The sequence below is a fragment of the Carassius gibelio genome, chromosome B1, assembly GCF_023724105.1.
Source record: "Carassius gibelio isolate Cgi1373 ecotype wild population from Czech Republic chromosome B1, carGib1.2-hapl.c, whole genome shotgun sequence".
In the NCBI taxonomy this organism is placed as follows: domain Eukaryota; kingdom Metazoa; phylum Chordata; class Actinopteri; order Cypriniformes; family Cyprinidae; genus Carassius; species Carassius gibelio.
Window position 1 is genome coordinate 2525136 of NC_068396.1, and position 21997 is coordinate 2547132.

At 32.0% G+C, this 21997-nt stretch overlaps 1 protein-coding gene across 1 annotated transcript in view; it reads right to left on the reverse strand.

Moving 5' to 3' along the window:
• Window positions 1-274: 274 nt before the first annotated feature.
• The window catches only part of LOC127948947 (neural cell adhesion molecule 2-like), a 47977-nt gene continuing 26254 nt past the window's right edge, over window positions 275-21997 (reverse strand). The window contains exons 11-17 of the mRNA XM_052545827.1: window positions 20903-20999; window positions 18104-18277; window positions 14753-14866; window positions 13536-13657; window positions 9206-9380; window positions 5596-5803; window positions 275-1460 (exon numbers count right to left, since the gene is read on the reverse strand). Of these exons, the coding sequence (XP_052401787.1) occupies window positions 1346-1460; window positions 5596-5803; window positions 9206-9380; window positions 13536-13657; window positions 14753-14866; window positions 18104-18277; window positions 20903-20999 (1005 nt within the window). The 3' untranslated portion in view covers window positions 275-1345. The remainder of the gene's footprint in view (window positions 1461-5595; window positions 5804-9205; window positions 9381-13535; window positions 13658-14752; window positions 14867-18103; window positions 18278-20902; window positions 21000-21997) is intronic.

A 21997-nucleotide genomic window follows, 5' to 3' on the forward strand; every position in this document is an offset into this window, starting at 1 on the left:
AATATATATATATATATATATATATATATATATATATATATATATATAAAAAAAAAAAAAAAAAAAAAAAAAAAAACTAGTAAATTTCAAGTAAATGCATCCTGATTCAAGAAATTATTGATATTTAAACTAGAAACCAAAACATAAATACTAAAGAAGAAAATATTTTTTGTAGTGTATATACGATGCAAAATATAAATAAGCATAAAATAAAAGCACATAATAAATGACAAAAAAAAGGAAAAAAAAATAAAAATAAAAACAATTGAATCATATTAAATGTCATTAAATTGGATTTAAATTAAAACATTATATTACAATGACAAAAACTAACTGAATTAACAATATAGCTTTAAAAACAATAAGTGAAATAAAATACGTTTAAGCAAAACTAATAAAAATGACAAAATCAAAATTACATTAATAAATTAGAAACAATGTAAATAAAATTAAAAGGAAAACTTACATTTATGTATACACATATTTATCAATAATTTAACTTTTCAAGTACTAGTCATGATGGACTAACTGTTGGAAGATAATCCTCCTTGAGCAAATTAATTAAACTGTTGTCATGTTCACAGAAGTTTCCTGAATAACGAACTAAAGCGAACTCTAGCAAAAAAGCATCTGGCAAACATTTGCATCTTTGTTTTTTGTATTTGTGTACTCACTCTCACATACAATCACACATGCACACATTAATCAACATGAATTAATAAGAGCATCATCTGGCATCATGGCAGTTGAGCAAATCCGAACTACAAAGTCACTTTACAACAACGTTTTTTCCGGTTTCTTTTGCGAAGTGACCCCTGCGTTTAAAACTGATGGTGATGAAATGGAAAACAAGCTTCAGAATTCGACATACATAAGACACACCACCTAGTTCTCGTCGGACATGCCCGGAAAAATAGAAGAAATCAAATCCATCTGGATTTTCCCCATGGAAAAGTTCTACCAAAGCATCGAAAAAGGCCAAAACCGACGAAGTCTCTAACACGTTTAGATGAGAAGCCCAGAATCTGACATCATTTAGACTATAGACACAACACAACGTCCCGCTGGGCAGAATACAATCAGACTCATGCCTGGAAAGTAGAAGAAAGGTCTGGAAATTAATTTCTGGGATCCTCCATAGCCCAACCAGAAAAAATCAGGATGCAAACGCCAACGGAAAAGTAGCGATCAAAGTAGTTTTTTATCACAAAAACGCAGTCTCTGTTTGCGTTTGAACATATTTACACAGCCTTTTTTCTTCACTTGTCGTATCTCCGTCATGATTTTTTCTGCTTTCTACATTTGGTCTGAGTTTGTTCGGGGCTGGGATCGTCTCCGGGCTCCATTACGCTTTGCTGTCGTCCTGTTTTGTGTGGATGCTGTTGTCCGTGTGGACCTTGATCTCGATCAAGTCCGGCTTCAGCACCTCCTTGCCGTTCTCCTCCTTCAGCGGGAGCTTCCTGCAGTCAGAATCAGTGTCATTTAATCATCATTCGACATGCTTTGTGACACAAACGAGGCCGAACGGCTGACAACAAAAGGAAAAGTCATGCATCTCATTAGCATGCAAATGTTCTTCGACGACAAACTGAAAATGTAAGTGGCGTCTATATATCAGCAGATTATGTTGACGCAAAAAAAAAAAAAAACAGAGGCTCAAACTAACATTTAGCTACAACTGTCAATAGCTGGTGACTTCTAGATGACCCTTCGCAGGGAGTTTGATTGACAGGTGATTTGACCAATCATAACGCAGAATCTGGCTTTGTTTTGTCCGACAAATAAACCAGATAGGAGAGTAGATTAACGTCTGTTGACAATGTGATATTGACATCTGTGCATGGTAGAAATGAAGTATTTTGATGTTCATTCATGTTTATTTTGTGCTATAACTATTAGTAAGAGATTATCGGTTTGCATGCCGCTTGAACTGATCTGTCACGACACATTAAAGAGCCACAAAATGGTATTTATTGTTTGAATTTCTTAAAAAATATATTACATTTGAAAGCTGAGTCCTTGTTTTATAACAGAAGTTCTGCTCTGTTTTGTCTGTCAGTGCATTTTAAGTTTGTAAAATGCATTCAAATGTTGTCTTGTCCAAATAAACAAATAAGAGAGTAGAAAAAAAATTGTGTATTGATGTCTTTAAACAGTTGAAAAAAAAAGTTCTGATGTTCATTCATGTTTATTTCATGCTTCAAAATCTCATGAAAATAAATTGTTAAAATCAGTTTCAGAACTTTTTTATTGGCTGATAAAAAAAAAAAAAAAAAAAACCTTGACAGCCAATCAGAATCCACTAAATGTAAACAGCTTGAGTATTTAAATGAAATGCGAACGTATAATTAATAAAACATTATTGTTCGCTGGTGTGGACAGTAATATATAGTGTGATAGTTATTGTTATAGTTATCCATTAATGGGCCTTTAATATAGAGAGTAAAAACATTAGTGAATAAAAACATAAGACTAAATCCTACTAAAAGTAGCACTAAAGTAAACATATCTTTGAAAAGTTTCGCATTCAGATTCCACGAAAATAACTGATGCGTTTTTTTACACAGAGATGATAAATGTATCGTTTTCAAAAACGTGCACTTTCATCAAATTTTTATCAAATCTTTTTGGAATCGCCATTGTCGTGTGAATGAACATCCAATAAAACACACAACAAAATCACACATTTTTAGTTTAAAAACAGCCCCTTAGGGGTTTTAAGGCCTAATAAAAAAAAAAAAAAAAACATAAAATAAAACTTTTAAACTTATAAAAGTAATATTAGACAAGACAAACTTAAAAATCCTTGAAATTTGAAGGTTGTGCAGACTTACATTTTTTGAAGGAGATATTATGAGTTTGGACTTCAAATATGGCTTGAGTAATAGTTAACCGTTGATAAGGTAGTTCATAGTGGTTGCTAGGACAGAACAGACTGAGTACTGAGATTATTGGCTGTATTCTGTAAGATCTAAGAGCGATTCCAGTCAAAGACTCTACTGAACATAAAAAGTTTGGGGTTGTACTTGGTAATTAGTGTTTATGAATTAAGGCACTTCTCCTCATCAAGGCTGCGTTTATTTCAAAGAAATACAGTAAAAATTTTTACATTATTACAACTTCAAATATCTGTTTTCTGTGTGAATCTGTGTTAAAGTGTAATTTATTTCTGTGATGCTCCGCTGTATTTTCAGCATCATTCCTCCAGTCTTCAGTGTCACATGATCTTCAGAAATCAGAATAATATGATGATTTACTGCTCAAGAAACATTTCTGATTATTATCAATGTTCAACACACGTCGTGCTGCACAATATTTTTGTGGCAACTGATTTTTCAGGATTCACAGATAAATAGAAAGTTTTTTTTAAACCATATAAACATCTTTATTGTTACTTTTGTAACAGTTTAATGCGTCATTGATGAATAAAAGTACTAATGTCTTTTTAAAAAATCTTACTTCCTACCAAAATGTTTGAAAGGTTAACTGATTAAGCGTCAGCTGTAATGCTGTAATAGTCTCTGACGCACTTCACATTTGAGCTCTAACTCTTACTCTGGCTCTGTCAGAGGAGTCGTCTCATTGGGTTCGTGCACTTGACTGCTGTCCTCCTGGTTAGTTATTCTGTCTTCTTCAGTTCTCATCTCCACGATGGGCTCCTTCGAGCCATCAACCCTACTCACACAAACACACATGCAGGTGTCCATCACACTAAACACAAGTGCACACTGGGAAGGTTCAGAATGGCACACTGATAAACAGCTCAACTATATTTCAACATACTTACTGTTTACCATTGCATAATGGTCTACATACTAATCTTACTTAGTATATAGGAAAAGTTCAGCTAAAAATGAAAACGTGCTCACCCTTCAGACCATCCAAGATGTAAATGAGTTTGTTTCTTCATCAGGTTTGGAGAAATGCAGCATTGCTGTCTCATCAATGGATGCTCTGCAGTGAATGGGTGCCGTCAGAATGAGAATCCGAACAGCTGATAAAAACATCACAATAATCCACAAGTAATGGCTGGAGGAAGCGTTATTATTGATTGTAAACTCATGAAAAAAACATATTTTGTTTCATCTTTTGTCTTCTCCAGATGTTCACTGATGGACTGGAGTGCTGTGGATTATTGTGATGTTTTTATCAGCTGTTTGGACTCTCATTCTGACGGCACCCATTCACTGCAGAGCACCCATTGATCAGACACTGATGCAATGCTACATTTCTACAAACCTGATGAAGAAACAAACTCATCCACATCTTGAATCGATGGTATAAGGGTGAGCACATTTTCAGCCAATGCAACTATTAATAAAACATTGTATTGCATTCTGAACACAATCGTCTACATGTATAGATCTATTAAAGATGCTAAGGCATGTTATAATGTCCTTACTTCTTCCTGCACTGTTAGACCGATCTAAATCTCAATCTCCAGAGGTTTTATTTTGACTTCTGTCTCGGTGCTAGTCATACTAGAGCGAGTAATTGTGTATGTGAGCAATAATATCTGAAAGAATCTTCCATTATGACAGTAAACCCACCGGCGCTGGACTTAATGCGCCGCTAATGCAAACAGATCAATAGACCCAGTCTTTTATTAGCAAATGAATCTCATGAGGTCTGTCTAATGCTAAAGCGATTCTGATCATTTACTGAAGACACTCAGCAGAACGTTATTAAACGAGCCCATTACTGCATATCTATATGTGCATATTATTAATAGCGTTTAATGGTAATGGGAACGTATTATGAAATAATTTACTGTAAGTTGAGGGTGGAATTCAACCCTCATTATTAGATAATGACTGTCAGTTTTTATCAATCATCAGATTCAAAGGAGACAGATTATTACTTCATTAGCAGGCTTTCAAATGTAAATGTGAAAATGATTATAAAATCATTGAAATTATGCTAAACACAGTCTCACGAAGACAACGTTGTTCCAACCAAACGACTGTTGAAATGTTTCATGTCGGTAAATCGTTACTTGGTCTCTTCTGCTCAACAAGGCTGCATGAATTTGATTAAAAATACAGTAAAAATTGTGAAATATTATTGCAATGTAAAATAACTGATTTCAATGTGAATGCAATTTTGAAATGTAATTTATTCCCGTGATCAAAGCTGAATTTCTCCAGTCCTGCTATCCTTCAGAAATCATCCTAATATGCTGATTTGCGAATCAAGTTCGATGTTGAAAACAGTTGTGCTGCACGATATTATTGTGGATTCACAGACGAATAATAAATAAATTCAAAAGGACAGCATTTGTTTGAAACATAAATCTATCATGCATCATGCATTCACGATGAATAAAAATGCAATTTCAGGACATGAAATCCTTCAAAACACATTTGATGTTGATTGAGAAAACAATGTTAGCGCAAAATTTTTACTGTAAGACAAAAACAACCTAACATCTCCTAAGACCCAGTAACTGTTCTTCTGGTCTGACCAGCTGCCACATCCTCACAAGTAATCATCCATCACCCCAAACGACCGATCCAGTGCAACGACGAGCTCACGAGAACGACGGACGGACCGAGAAGCGACGGCACCCATGCAAACGAACGCTGATGAACTCACAGATACGCAGCTTTGCCCTCTTCCAGCTCCTTGCTCTTGCCGCTGGTGGAGGTTTTCTTGCTGCAGAGCTTGCGGGTGATGCACATGAGCAGGCCACACTGACGCAGGAAGAAGCAGCTGATGTCCACCAGCACCAGCAGCAGAAGAAGAGCCGCCACGCTAAGCCCCACCACCGCGCCGAGGCCCAGGCCGCTGAACAGGGAGTCTGCTGAGACCGGGAGCAAAACACACACACGCTCAGAAGACATGACTGAAAACACACCGATGGATGGAGATCTTCAGAGGTTTCTTCATGATCATGTTCTGTTTGTGTCTGAGAGAGACGACAGGGGTGTTAACATCTCAGTGTAGTTCAGGGCCACTTACATGTCATTTATTTTTTTATAACATGCATCAACGTCTAAATGTTACACTCTTTCTATTTTTCTATCTATGAATAAGAATAAATGCAAAGCACAACACACTGCTGTCAGATTTGTTTTGCTATATATTCCCAGTATGCATTTATTTATTTGCCAGGGTCAAACATTACATTACTAAATTCATTCAACATTTATTAATTTATTGTCATATTTATATATATATATATATATATATATATATATATATATATATATATATATATATATATATAAAAAACACAGTAAAAGTTGTTATGTTATATGTTATATATTAAAACACTAACATTTTCTGATGGCTGTCCATGTTGCCAGTAGTGTTATTTTTTTATTATTTAAATATTATTATAGCCTTTATTAATGTTTTAAATTTGAATTTGAATTATTTTGTTCTGTGCTTTTTGTCTTCCATATTTATATTTAGCATTATTTTTATTTTAGTTCTAATTTGGTTAATCTTAGTAAAAACATAGTTTAGTTTTCACCCTAATACTATTATTACATTATTTCAATAAACAATTAATTTTTTATAGTTTTATTTAACAATGAAACTGTTCAGTAAACATAACATACATCAAACATCCTACATTTCTCTCTCTGTAAAATAATAATAAAAAATGTCATATTATTTTTGCAATTTTATATGCTTTTGACTTTTTTAATTTTTTAAATATGTTAATATTTAGCTTTATTTTATTCAAGTTTTAGTAACGTTGATACTTTAAAACCACCTGCTTTCATTTTTTTATAGTTATATATAGTTATATTTTTTATAGTTTTTTTTAATAGTTTTATATATATATATATATATAGTCTATTGGATCTGTTTTCATATATTTTTGCAGTAGTCAAATGTTACCTCATTGGCTAACAGTCATATGTTTGAAAAGTGCATCACTCCTTTATGATAAAACAAAGACAAAAAAAGTTAATCTACAAGAAACATGACAGTTTACAATGCATTGAAATGCTTAAAGATGCAATCCAGTAGTTCTTCATTCTTCCTCTGAAAGCATGTACTAATTGTATCTAGACAGAAAACAATGCTTTTAGATGATTTCTCAGTAATCACAGGCTCAGAGATACGACTGTTTCTGATGTGTTTAGTCCACAGCTCTTCCCATATTGATCTGAAGTTAGTCAAAGCTTTAGGACAAGTTTCAAGTTGTTTTGATGCGTTATGGATGAAGGCATCAAAGATTCACACAAAGAACCAGCGGAGACTGACATTTACCGTCATATTAGGAATACATGGACTGCCCCGCAGCGTAAACACCATCTGAGAGCATCTAAACGTCTGTTAATGTCCTGCACACACCTGAAGCACTGATCAGAAGAAAACTCTTCAAACCTCGAGTCAACATCAGTGCCCTGAACATCTTCAGAGAGTTTCATTGATTCTTATCAGAGAGAGAAACGCAGAGAGCATCAGTCACACAAACACTCGCTTTTGCCGCTTCAAGTTAAAGCAATAGTTCAGTCAGAAATGAAATTAGCTGGCCATCCAAGATTAGGAGGAGTTTGTTTCTTCATCAGGTTTGTAGAGATGTAGCATTGCATCAGTGTCTCATCAATGGATGCTCTGCAGTGAATGGGTGCCGTCAGAATGAGAGTCTGATAAAACATCACAATAATCCACAGCGCTCCAGTCCATCAGTGAACATCTGATAATGTTTAAAATATGAGTCCATAATCCATAATAACACTTCCTCCAGTGAAAAAGTGTTCTGAATCAGGAGAGAAATCTGCACAGATCAAGCACTATTTAAATCATCTTAATGCTGGATGTGTTTCATCTTTTGTCTTCTCCAGATGTTAACTGATGGACTGCTGTGGATTATTGTGATGTTTTTATCAGCTGTTTGGACTCTCATTCTGACGGCACCCATTCACATCCATTGGTGAGCAAGTGATGCAATGCTAAATTTCTCCAAATCTGATGAAGAAACAAACTCTACGTCTCGGATGGTCTGAAGTTGAGCACATTTCCAGCACATTGTGATTTTTGAGTGAACTATTCCTTCACTGACTTCATATTAAAGGGAAGTCAATGGCTGCCGTCAACTGTTCGGTTCCCAACATTATTCAAAACATGTCCACAGAAGAAAGAAACTCAGTTTTGAGGGAGAGTAAACAATGACAGAATTTCCATTTTTGGGTGAACTGTCCCTTTAAACACTGACTAATCGATCAACAACTAACGATCGGTTATTAAAACACTAGTGATTCAACTTAAGACGTTCAAAACTAATTAAAACTATAAGTAAACCACCAAAAAGAGGAGTTTTAATGTAATAAAACTCACTATGGGGAACAAAAACAGACGCACACCTATAACATCAATGCAAAGTTATTTTCTTGTCTTTTTAATAATACCAAACTGTAAAAACTACCCTCTGAAACTTAAACCAACAAAACATTCATATTCTGATCTGAATGTGTAACAGAGTTATTTCTATTTCAGGTTTCAGATTGTTAGTGAGATCCTGAACACCTTCTGTGAGAAATACACGTAAGTTGCACTAACATTATCTGCCAATAGAGCACCAAATGACTCACAAAACTGGCCCTGAGCGCCGCTGAAGTCACTGTCCTGTATGAAGCATCGCTATCATACATTATTACACAGAGCCGAATGTCTTTATCATCATATTCATGCCCACGCAGCGTTTTACAGCCGCTGTCTGCTGACCAGAAACCAGCGATCTGTTCCCTAACCAGTGAACCGCCTGCTGTCTGCTGCTGACTACTAAGGGCTCGTCTTACGAGGCACTTTTCCTCAGATTTCAACCTCAAATCTGAAAATCTGGAATCGGAGGGTGCAAAGAAATCTAAACATTAAGAAAATCATGTTTAAAGTTGTACAAATTTTGTTCTTAGCAATGCATGTTACTATTTATGTTAGGCAGTTTACAAAATATCTTCATGGATCTTTACTTAATATCCGTAATGATTTTTTGGCATAAAATAAAAAAATATAATTCTGACCAATGCAATGTATTGTTGTCTATTCATACAAATATACCTCATAGACTCAAGACTGGTTTTGTGCTGCAGAGACACAAATAGCTTGTGAAGCTCCACTAGACTTACTGTGTATCAGAAGGTCGCTCCCTATGTAGGGTTTATAACAGAGTCTATGCCATATATAAAAGAGAATGGATTCTGCACTAATCTGACACCGTTCAGCTGTAGGTGCACGGAGGATGTACCTGTGATGTCGGGTTTCTGCGGCATGAGGAACTGGAAGAAGGTGGGCTCCGACAGACCCTTGACGTTGCGTGCCGTGATCTCCACGTTGTAGCGTGTGTTCCACTGCAGCGGCTGAAGCAGAGCGAAATCATTCACACCGGGAACCAGCTTCGTCATCCACTGCTCCTCTTTATCCTGCACACACACACACACACACACACACACGTTTGTTTTTGTGTAAAGTGTGTTCATCCCATAGGTGTAATGGTTTTTATTCTGTAGAAACTGTATATTCTATGTCCCTTCACCAACCCTACACCTAACCCTAACCCTCACAGGAAACTTTGTGCATTTTTACTTTCTCAAAAAAACTCATTCTGTATGATTTATAAGTGTTTTGAAAAATGGGGACATGGGTTATGTCCTCATAAGTGACCCTCTCCTTGTAATACCTGTGTCATACCCATGTCATTATACATACACACACACACACACACACACACACACGTTTATTTATTTGAATTGTGGGGACTTTCCATAGACTTCTATTACTTTTATACCAACCAAACTATATTTTCTAACCCTAACTCTAAACCTACACCTTACAGAAAACCTGTTTGCATTCTTAAACTTTCAGTATTAAATATTCAAATATTATACATATATATTTGTATATTTATTGAATAAAAGTTTATAAAAGTATATTTTTAAGTATTCAATTTTTTTTATATTTTATATTATTTATTTACATTGATTTCACAATTTAATTTAGTTTTTAGTTTAGTTTTACAAAGACTCCATTTAAATATTTAAATATATTTATACATATATTTAAATACATATTAATAATTAAATATAAATACACCCTTTACTTAATATGTATGCATTAATTAATTGGACACTACCTTTTAAAGGTTTAGGGTTATTATTTATTTTTAATTTCATGTCAGTTAATACTTAGTTTAACAATTATTATATATTTTATTGGTTCACAATAATAACACTGCTTGAGATGACTTGGAAATAGTGCCTTAATGGTGTTTTATTTTCATTTTCAGATGTTTGGATCATCATCAGAGTCTGATGGACCGCATCAAAAACGATATAAAATGAGACAGAAAATAAACAAAAATATCTAAAGGAGGAATAACGAATGGTTTAGACTCATCCGGACCTGATACGTCTGAAAGTATCTTGTCTGCAGCAATCATGTATTTCAGTAAAACACTTTAAAGAGATTTCACTTCCCATGATGCTTTGCAGGCTTCACTGAGAGCTTCTCACGTGATCGACATAAACACGTTTTCATTGGCTGACGGAGATAACAGTGTCCTTTAATTTCTCTTTTGAGTGTCTTTTAAAGTCAACCTGAAACGAAACCAATTTTACCCCCACAATGTGGCTTATATGTAGACCGAGGACATATCTTATTAATCGAGAACTGAGAAAAGTGGACTTTTCAGATGAAAAGGAAAGTTAAGCAAGTGTACGGGAAACTAAACAAAAGCAACAAAACAACAAGTAATAATATTACAGTTCAACAAATATCACCATGACATGTTGCTGATATTTATTTATTCATGTATGTTCCATAGTTTAATGTCGATAATAGTTTAATGTATACATTAATTCACTAAGTATACATGTGTTACGGCCTAAGCCTTCTGAGTGTTGTATCTGTGTTTGTTTGTGATCTAATTAGTCTTTTCTCTTCTGAGTGTTAGGCTCCGCCCCTGATATTTCAAATATCCAAGATATTTCACACAAAATTAAATGAAAAAATTTATGAAAAAAAAAACAAAAAAAAAAACAATGCAAATAAACAAATAAATAAATAACATACTATGAATTATTATAATTATTTAGTGTTTTTACATTGTGCTATTAATCACATTTCCCCCAAAAAGTGCCATTACTGTAATAAAAAGATGATAATGTTAATAATAATAATAATAGTAATTTATATTCAGTTAAATTAATATTACCATTACATTTAATGGTTTCATATGCTAATATTATTCATTATATTCCTTTACACAACAGTTCAATCTTTTGGTTTCAATAAGTTATTTTTCTCTTTCTTTCTTTCTTTCTTTCTTTCTTTATTTCTTAATAAATCTCAATAATTAAAAATTAATACAGAAATTAATACATTAAAGTGATCAAACTGATCCACAATATTTTCACATTGAATACAAGTGATATATTTAGTCATTTATTTTTACTGTGCAATATAATTTTCGATGAAAAAAGTTTTTTACATTGTGCAATTAATCACATTTTTCCCCAAAACAAAACTGGAGGAATGATGCTGAAAATACAGCGGAGCATCACAGAAATACATTATATTTTAACAGATATTTACATAGAAAACAGATTTTTAAATTGCAATAATATTTAAAATTTTTTACTGTATTTTTATTCAAATAAATGCAGCTTCGGTGGCAAAATGAGTTTAATTTAATGTTAATTAGTGTGGCTTCTGAATCTGTGTTGTCTGAGATTGCTCTGAGAGCAGGATGCAGCGCAGGTCAGTGTAGGTGGAAGTGTTAGTATTGAGCGCTTGGCTCTTTTTGTTCCTTATATCCGTGACGGAGAGGAATCGCCTCATGCTGCTCCTCTGTGGAGAACGAAAGGACTTCAAAGCTTTCAAAGCTGTATTCTTTAAGCAAATGAGGCCACGGCGAGAGCAGGATTCTTCAGACGACCCATCAGAAACACGATAACTTCAGCTCAGACTAACACAGTGTGTGCAAACATGCAACAAACCTACAGTTTCTCTCAAGCGTCTGTGATATTAAAGCACAAGTGTTGTTGTTTAGCTTGCAGCTGTAAACATGTTTGTTTATGATTTCACCTGACTGAGAAGACTAAAAGCCTCTCGTGGAAACAGAGAACACAGCATGGACTTGCACTTACAATGAATTCATGCATGCAAACACTGCCTATAGCAAATGTGATGGTCACAAGTCTGAAATGATTACAATTTTAATGCTTTTGAAAAAACCTCTTCTAATCATACTTATCTAGATTTATCTTGCGTTATACATTGAAACTTATTCATTTAACAGATAAATGAAATACAGATACTATCACACTATATATATATATATATATATATATATATATATATATATATATATATATATAATAGCAATAACAAACATTTTGTTATTTTGCTGCTAGTGCTGTTAATGATAACTAAAAATAGAATGATTCCATTTTCACTCATTCATTCAAATGAAGGTAAAATTAATTGAAAAAAAAATTATTAAATGGAAAAACTAACATTTCAAAAATTTTTATGAAAAATAAATTATTAAAATTAAAGGGTTACTCCACCCCCAAAAAATCATTATTTTAGTTTTCTTGGTGTACAAACAGTATGATCGTTGTTTCATAATGTTACGGTTCAATCACTGACGGCAGATGGAGTATTCTGACGATGTCTTTCATACTCTCCTGGACCTTGACACTGTTATTTATTTATTTGGCAGTGTATGGGACGGTCGCAGGCCTCCCTGTTTTCATCCAAAATATCTTAAATTGTGTTTCCGAAGTCGAACGAAGCTTTTACGGGTTTGGAACGACATGAGTAAGTAATAAAATGAAAACATTTTGATTTTTGGTGGAGTAACCCTTTAAGTTACTTAAACCAAAACAAAAAATAATTAATGTTAATAGTAAATATTTAAAATGGTTATTTTAGTATAACTGAGATATTATTATAGTTTTTATTAATATTTTGAATCAGGTTTTATTTTTATATTTTCAATTTTATTTTTAGTCAAAGTCTAATTAATTTTTTATTTTTTTGTCAGGTTATTTATGTCTATACAGTTTTTGTTTTTCATTTGAATATCAATTTTTATTTATTTATTTATTTTTGTCCAAGTTAAAATGAAAAATGTTGCTTTGGCAATTTGCATTAAAACAAAAATAGTTATTATTTTATTTTATTTCAGTTCATGTTTATTTAATTTTGTTTTAATTTCATGTAATTTCAGTTGATGTTAATTTAACATTGGCAACTCGCATTCAATTTTTTAAAAATAATTTTATATTGTGTTTATTTTATTTCAATTAATAATGTTTTATTTTTTATTTTATTTCAGTTAATGTTTATTGAGCTTTGGCAAATTGTACAAAAATATAAATTATTTTATTTTGTTTATTTTATTTTTTGTTTTATTTCAGACAATGTTTATTTTTTTATTTATTTCAAGTCAGTTTATGTTTATTGAACTTTGGCAAGTTGCATATTTTTTTTATAATTTCATTTTATGTTTATTTTATTTTATTTTATTTTTATTCCAAGTCAGTTGATGTTTCCTGAGGTATGGTACGCACAGTTTTATACTTGACGATGTACTCCACGATGGGCATCCCGCCGTCGTCTTGTTTGATCAGTCCGAGTCTGTAGGTCTTCCCAACACCTCTCTGACCGTGAACCGTGGGAGGACTCGGCTCGCCTGAAGAAACCAGACATCAGACACCACTCAAGATCTCACAGACACACCACACTATCATCTGAAATCTGGAGAACGTGACTGTACAGCAGAGAAAGATCTCGTTGTGCTTGCTGTCAAACACTCGAACCCAACCCAAGAGTTAAAACACTGATACACTACCAGTCACAAGATTTTGAACAGTAAGATATTTAATGTTTTGGAGTAGTCTCTTCTGCTCACCAAGCCTGGATTTATTTGATTAAAAAATACAGTAAAATTTGTTAATATTATTATAATTTAAAACAGCTGTTTTCTATGTGAATCTGTGTTAAAGTGTAATTTATTTCTGTGATGCTCCGCTGTATTTTCAGCATCATTCCTCCAGTCTTCAGTGTCACATGATCTTCAGAAATCATTCTGATATGATGATTTACTGCTAAAAATAAACAAATAAATAAATAAATAAATAAAATAAAAATATTATTATGCTGAAAACAACTGAGTAGATTTTTTCCCCAGGTTTCTTTATTGTACAGAAAGTTCAGAAGGACAGCATTTATTTAAAGGATAGTATAGTATAGTATAGTATTTATTTATTTTAAGCCATGTCAGCATCCAAGGCTATTTATATGACAAAAAATAAATAAAATAAAAATACAACAAATACAATAAAAATTTGCAAACAAACAAACACAACTTATATCACACGATACTTTTTTGCATTAACATGTGATAAAAATTCTAAAACTAAGAAAATGTTGCATTAATTTAAAATAGAAATCTGTTATTATATTATAAATGTCAATTTAAAGCTTAATGCTTTCTGACTGGTATAGATCTTCCTATATACATCAAAGATTCCTGAAAAAACTTGGCTTACTTGGCTGTTTTCAACATAATAATAATGTTTTTGTTTGTTGAGCATCAAATCAGCTTATTAGAATGATTTCTGAAGATCATGATGCTGGAAATTCCATTTTGACATTTTAAAATATATTCAAATAGAAAAGTAATTTTACATAATAATACGTGTTTTTGCTTGTATGAAATGAGTGGAGGCGTGCTGCGCAGAAGGCACTGGCTGGTGGTGTATGTGACGGACGGGGAAAGACTCACGGATGGGTAACGTCTGGAAGGTTTCCGTGTGGCTGTAGTCCCCCTGACCCTTTCCGTTGACCGCTGCCACACGCACCTCGTACGTCGTGTTGGGCTCCAGGTGAGTCAGAACCACTGAGAGAGAAAGAGAATAAACTCTTCTACATCTCAACTGCTGCTAAAAGCTAAGACTAGTCACATACTGTCACAGCGGAGGACGAAATCATCACAACACTAGTATTTCCAGCAGCTTGAAGTCAGTTATTTCTGTCTTTTACTGTAGTGTGTCAGTAGGAAATGTGAGTTTAGATTTCCAAACATTCATATTTCCATTAATTGTAAAGATTCAGTGAGATTTTTGTTTGCTCCACACACACAGAGATCTGTGTTAATTAATACTTTAACATTATTATATACTTACATAATATTTACAGTAAATACTAAATGTAAAATGTGAGGTTATTTTCAATTTTAGAGATTTATCTTGCATTTTTTTATTATATATTCATTTATTATTGAATATTGTTATTGTTAAGTAAAACTTTAAAAAATCATTTAAATTAATCTAAAATAAAATAAAATAAAAGATGAATATTTGATGAAAATATTAAAGTAAAGTTTTTAAAAAAAAATATTATTAAAAATAAATTCAAGTTATTATAAATATTTACAAAAAATAACAAAATATTATATATAAAATATTGTTTTCATTTACAGAAATTAAACTGAAGCATAATTAAATATTTTAGATGAAAAAGATGTTCATGTGCAATAAGAATAAATTAAGATTTTTTTTTAGTTCATTGGAATTAATCTAAAATATGAATATTATATGAAAAGGTTAAAAAAATACTTAAAAGGAAGTTTTAAATACTGCCTTATCAACTAAAAAATGAAATTAAATCATTTTAAAACTGGATTAAAAATAAATTCAAGCTGTTATTAATATTTACAAAAAAGCAATCGTTAATGTAAAAACATTGTTTTAATTTACTGAACTTAAACTGAAGTATAATTAAACATAAATATAAGATGAAAAAGATGTGCATATGCAACAAGCAGAAATGAAATAAATTTAGACCACAGTAAAATTACACATCAAAAAGAAAGCTAAATAGAAATATCTAGGAAATAAAAAAATCACCATTCATTCAGTCATTCAATATATCTAACACTAAATATGTATTTCAGATTAAAGCACCACTTCAGCAAATCTAAAACATTGGCCAGTGATTGCAGTCATTCACTTCCACGAGAAAGCACTAATAAAAGAGAAGCAGCTCAATGAACACTTAATCAAAGAACAATGAGGTCTTAATTAAAAATCCACAGAGAGTGTGTGGATGTAATTGAAGTAATTACACCCTAAATTTGAGTTTGAGACCGTAACCAGGATGCTTTTAGACCGACGTCTCATTGAATTTCCCTCGTTGCTCGGATCTTGAACTCATTGTTTTCCATTTTCTGTGAAACATGAAGCTCTTCAGGACTGAGGCACGGAGTTGAGGAATATAACTACGAGCACTTAAAAGTTTTTTATTTGTTTTAAGTGTTTTACATCACACTTAGCACAATAAACGTTATTTGAAGGCGTAATGCTAAGAAAATTCTTGGCAGAAAGTAAAGTAGTTTAATGAACAAACAGCTTGAAGTCATTATCGCTGCTGCGAATGCAAATGTGTTTAGATGCTCCAAACCTAATGGAACGACTGTCGACATCCTGATCCTGCAAAAACACTCGCTTTGAGAAGTGATAATGACTTTTAGGAAAAAAATCAGACTGTAAACATGCACTTCTTTCGGTTAAATGCTGTTTTTACTTGCATAGCTTTGCACTTTTGCTCTGAGGATAAAAAAAACATCTATCACGAGATCTGTTTGATATAAATATAGTTTCTTCTATCCTTAATTCTATTCTGAAACATTGAAATACTTCAATTTCTAAATGAAAGCAAGAATTGTATTTACAGTAAGTACCGAAATAAATTTAAACTTAAGAACTAAAATTACTAAAACTGACATAAAAATAAATTAAAGCTAAAAAAAATATATATTTTTAAATACTATAATAAAATAAAAAAAACTTACAAATTTACTAAAATTGTAAATGTAAAAATCCATGCTACTTTATGTGTATTGTTAATTAAAACTAAAACTAATTTAAAAAGTGTGTCGAATGAAATCTGAAATTAAGCTGAAATAAAATTAAATGTAAATATTAGATAAATAACTTAAAAACTAACTGATATAAGTGCACTAAAATTACTAACACTTAAATAAAATAAAAAAATAATAAAAACCCTGAAATATTGAATAATAAAAAGTATATAATACATAAAGACAAAAGCATGAAATAAAAATGACTTTAACCTAAGCTTAAATTAAAATGATAAATGTATAAAATATAAAATTAAAAGCTGAAATAAACTAAATATTTATTAAATAATACATGAAAAAAAAAAAGATAAATATTGCATTGGCAACTAACCAAAATAAAGTATGTTTCAGCAAAAAAAAAAAAAAAAAAAAATCTAAATATGAAAAATATCACATAATTTCAGCAGTAATGTCTATTGAAAAGTCTGTGTTTTATGTTAGCTAGAGCTATTTTTAACAAAAATGGAAACTATTAAAAAAAATCATAAATTTTTTAACAAATAAAATTAAGGATAAAATTATAAGAAAAATGTCCAAAAAATAGTTAAAAAAAATGTACAATTTTTAAAATTAAGTTTAAACATATTGAAGTTAAATAGAAAAATTATCGTTTTTTTTATTTTATTTTATTTTTTACAAAAGAACATTGCAAAAAATAATTTATATGGAAAACCTAGAATTAAATTCTTCTTAAAATACTTTAATAGTATATAAACAGTTATATTTGTGTCTCTGGAGCACAAATGCAGTCTTAAGTCTCGAGTATATTTGTAGCAATAAGCCAAAAAATAAAATTGGTCAAAATGATACATTTTTCTTTAATGCCAAAAATCATTAGGATATTAAGTAAAGATCATATTCCATAAAGATATTTTGTACATTTTCTACCATATTTTCTAGGAATTTTTTATTAGTAATATGCATTCCTAAGAACTTAATTTGGATAACTTTAAAGATGATTTCCTTAGTATTTAGTTTTTTTTTTTGCTCCCTCAGATTCCAGATTTTCAAATAGTTGTATCTCATTATTATCCTTTTAATTATATTATCCTACTAACAAACCATACATCAATGGAAAGCTTATTTACTCTGCTTTCAGATGATGAGCAAATCACAATTTTAGAGAATTGACCGTTATGACTGGCCTCGTGCTTCAGGGTCACCTATAACAGTAAGAGTAACTCTAAATCTAATACTAATGTGATGGTGTCTCACTCTGAACTGCGTGTGATCTGACGCTCCTCCAGTCCTGTGCGCTCGTGTCTCTGTAGCTGATGATGTAGTAGCTGATGGGAACGCCGCCGTGAGAGTCAGGCTTCATGAAGGAGACGGTGGCCAGACGTTGGGAGACGGCGGAGAGCCGAACGGAGTACGGGTGCGACGGGACGTCTGTGAAGAAACACAAACATGACGATGCTTTTCAATTAACATGAATGAATATCTGCTCGAGAAACAACACAAGTGAAGGTCACATGTCAACTCAAATTTATCCTGAACATTGTCAGCTCCGAGGTTTATCTGTATTATAGATGGAACATGTGCAGTGCAATAAAAAGTCCGAAAGGCATTTAATCCTGTGATAAAGCACAGATGTGAAATAAACAGGTGACAGAGCATCAGGTAAACTGCAGACTGGAGAAACTCAAAATGCATCATCATTTGTGAGTGACGAGAGCGAAGAGCCATCGCTCAACAGGAAGCAGGCCGCAGCTCAACTTCCTGTTGTAGAAGAATCACTCTGATCATGAAAGACATTCGTCATTGTAAGTGCAAAGCCTCAGACTCAACCATTTCTGTCATCTTTAAAGTCTGCATTTAATCTACACTGAGTATTCTGTCTTCAAAATGAAACTTTTAAAATATTCTAGTGCTGTCAAACAATTGATCATGATTAATCACTTCCAAAATAAAAGTTTTTGTTTATATAATATGTGTGTGCACTGTGTATATTTAAATTAAATTAAATAAAACATTTAATTAAATGTATGCATTTAGCAGACACTTTTATCTAAAGCGACTTACAGTGCATTCAGGCTATAATTTTTTACCTATCATGTGTGTATTATTTATATATAAATACACACACATGCATGCATATATTTAAGAACATTTGTATGTTTATATATTAAATATATTTATATATGATATAATTTAAATTAATATAACTATATAAATGTAAATATTTTCCAAATATATGCTGTATGTGCATCTTCATATGTACAAAATAAATGTACACAGTGCACACACACATATATTATGCAAACAAAAATTATTTTGGATGCGATTAATCACTTGACAGCACTATACACTACTGCTCAAATGTATCTTGTGCTCACAGAGGCAGCATTTATTTGATCAAAAGCACAGTAAAAAATTTGAAATATTATTTCTATTTAAAACACCTGTTTTCTATGTTAATATCTATTAAAGTGTGATTTATTCCTGAGGTGCGCTGCTGAATTTTCAGCATTAATCCTCCAGTCTTCATTGTCACATGATCTTCAGAAATCATTCGAATATGATGATTTCTGAAACATTTCTGATTATTATTAATGTTGAAAAAAAGTTGTTTTATCATTTTAAAAATACTTCAAAATTTTTACTGTATTTTAATGTATTTATTGATTTATTTATTTTTAATAAATGCAGCCTTGATGACCAGAAGAGATTTGCTTCAGTAACATAAAAAAAAAAAAAAAAATGTTTTGGAAATGCAGTTTATATAAAAGCAGAGATTTGTAATGTTTCTTTACCCACTGAAATATGCAAACTATTCATCACTGGATTAAATATGCACACATTTGCATATTAGCATATTTAAAACCGAACACAGACCTGAAAGAAAACATCCCAACTGGTTTGCGGTTGGTAACTGGCAGCATTTTGTTTATTTAATAAAACACTCTGTGCATGTGAATGAAGATGTTTTTGCCCTTTTTAAGATGAGAAGGCCCACAAAATGTCAAAGATAAATGAATTTCAAAAACTACTGAGCAATTAACAGAAATATCAAATGTCACTTTTAGAAAATGGCATTTAAAGTATATAAAAGAGGTATAAAATAGATATCTATAAACATTTCTATTTCTTTTAAATATATATATATATATATATATATATATATGTGTTTAATATTTGCACCCCTATACCTTCTGGATTGAATACAGGATTTATGTGTGTGTGCATGCATGCATGTTTGGTAGTGTGTGTCCATGCAAGGTTTTTGTGTGTGTGCATGCACGTTTTTGCGTGTGTGTGTGAATGCACGTTTTTGTTTGTGTGTGTGCATGCACGTTTTTGTGTGTGTGTGCATGCATGTTTTTGTGTGTGTGTGCATGCATGTTTTTGTTTGTGTGTGTGTACATGCACGTTTTTGTGTGTGTGTGCATGCACGTTTTTGTGTGTGTGTGCATGCATGTTTTTGAGTGTGTGTGATTGTGTATGTGTGTATTCTCTCGGGCTGGATGAAGTCCTCTCTGAAGTGAACTGCAGCTCTTCGTGGCATATTAAGCAGGTCTACAGTACAGTACTCTGGTATATTAGCGAGCTCTCTAGTAAATCACACAGCACTACACAAGATTAGCTTCAGTTAAATTAGCAGCAGCCAGATGGGAAGGACATAACTGTTATGGAAAATTTCTATAATACATCAGTGCACTGCACATGACAACAGGTTTAAATCAAACGCAAAGCAGTTTCTCAGGTCGACGTGTCGCCTCGTCTCAAACCAAACACACTATGATGATTTCAATAACTGAGAAAATGAGATCTAGAAACATCCTTAAAGGCAACATGAAATGCCTACAAACAGTAACCTGGGTAACAAATGTAATGTTTTGAAAATGCTGTAAACTAGCAATCTTTTCACAGTTAGAGTTACATACATAGAGTTCTGTTGGTGGATATCTAGTTTACTTCCTTACAAAACTGAAGATGTCTTTCAAAAACCAGGATTAAAAATGAAAAAGGTGTATTTTGATCAAGTGAAGTGTGGTGTTACTGGTAAACACTGACCTGCCTGAGCTAATATAAACTCCTGGTATCGAGCGCCGATGTTGTTTCTGGCTGTGCAGTTGTAGCGCCCAAAATCCCTGTCGGACACCGGAGTGACCTGTAGATCAACACAAACCAGAGGGGAGGAGAATGAGAAAATGATGGCTAGGGATTGTTTTGGGTAGTGAAGTTATGTGTTAACCTGCACCTTTTGCTTAGCCCATAATGTAATATTATGTTGATGTAAAATTATGTTTTTCTATTTTAATGTACATTAAAATCTAATTTATTTCTGTGATGCTCCGCTGTATTTTCAGCATCATTACTCCAGTGTTCAGTGTCACATGATCTTCAGAAATCATGAATAATATGATGATTTATTATCAGTGAAACTTACTTTTTGAAGGATTCTTTGATGAATGAAAAGTTAAAAAGATGAGCATTTATTTAAAATAGAAATATTTTCTAAGAATATACACTACAGTTCAAAAGTCTGCGGTCAGTACATTTTTATTCTTTCCTTTGTTTTTATTTTTATTTTATTGTTTTTAAAGAAATTAAACGTTTAGTTAAAGAAATTCATCAAAGAATCCTGAAAATAGTATCACATTTTCCCACCCAAAAAATAATTTGGCAGCACAACTGTTGCCAACATTGATGATTATAATAATAAATCAGTATATTAGAATGATTTCTGAACATCATGTGACACTTTGTACTGGAGTAATGATGATTGCGCATCACGGAAATAAATTATATTTTAAAGGATATTAAAATAGAAACCATTATTTTTATATTGCAATAACTTTTTTTCTGTATTTTTGATCAAATAAATGCAGCCTTTAAGAGCAGAAGATACTTTATAAAAAAATAATAATAAAAAAAAAAACTTACAAGTCTTACTGATACGGCAGTCTAAATAAATAAATAAATACATAACAAAAACACAAAACTATAACTTTAACTAAAATATAATAAAAACATAAAATCTAAAAATAAATCCAAAAAAATTAGTATAATAGTATCTCGGTGATTCTAAAATAAAACTAGTTCTACACAAGCTCCAAACTAGAACCAAAGACTTGAAATTCTAATTTTAAATTAAATTTTACTAAA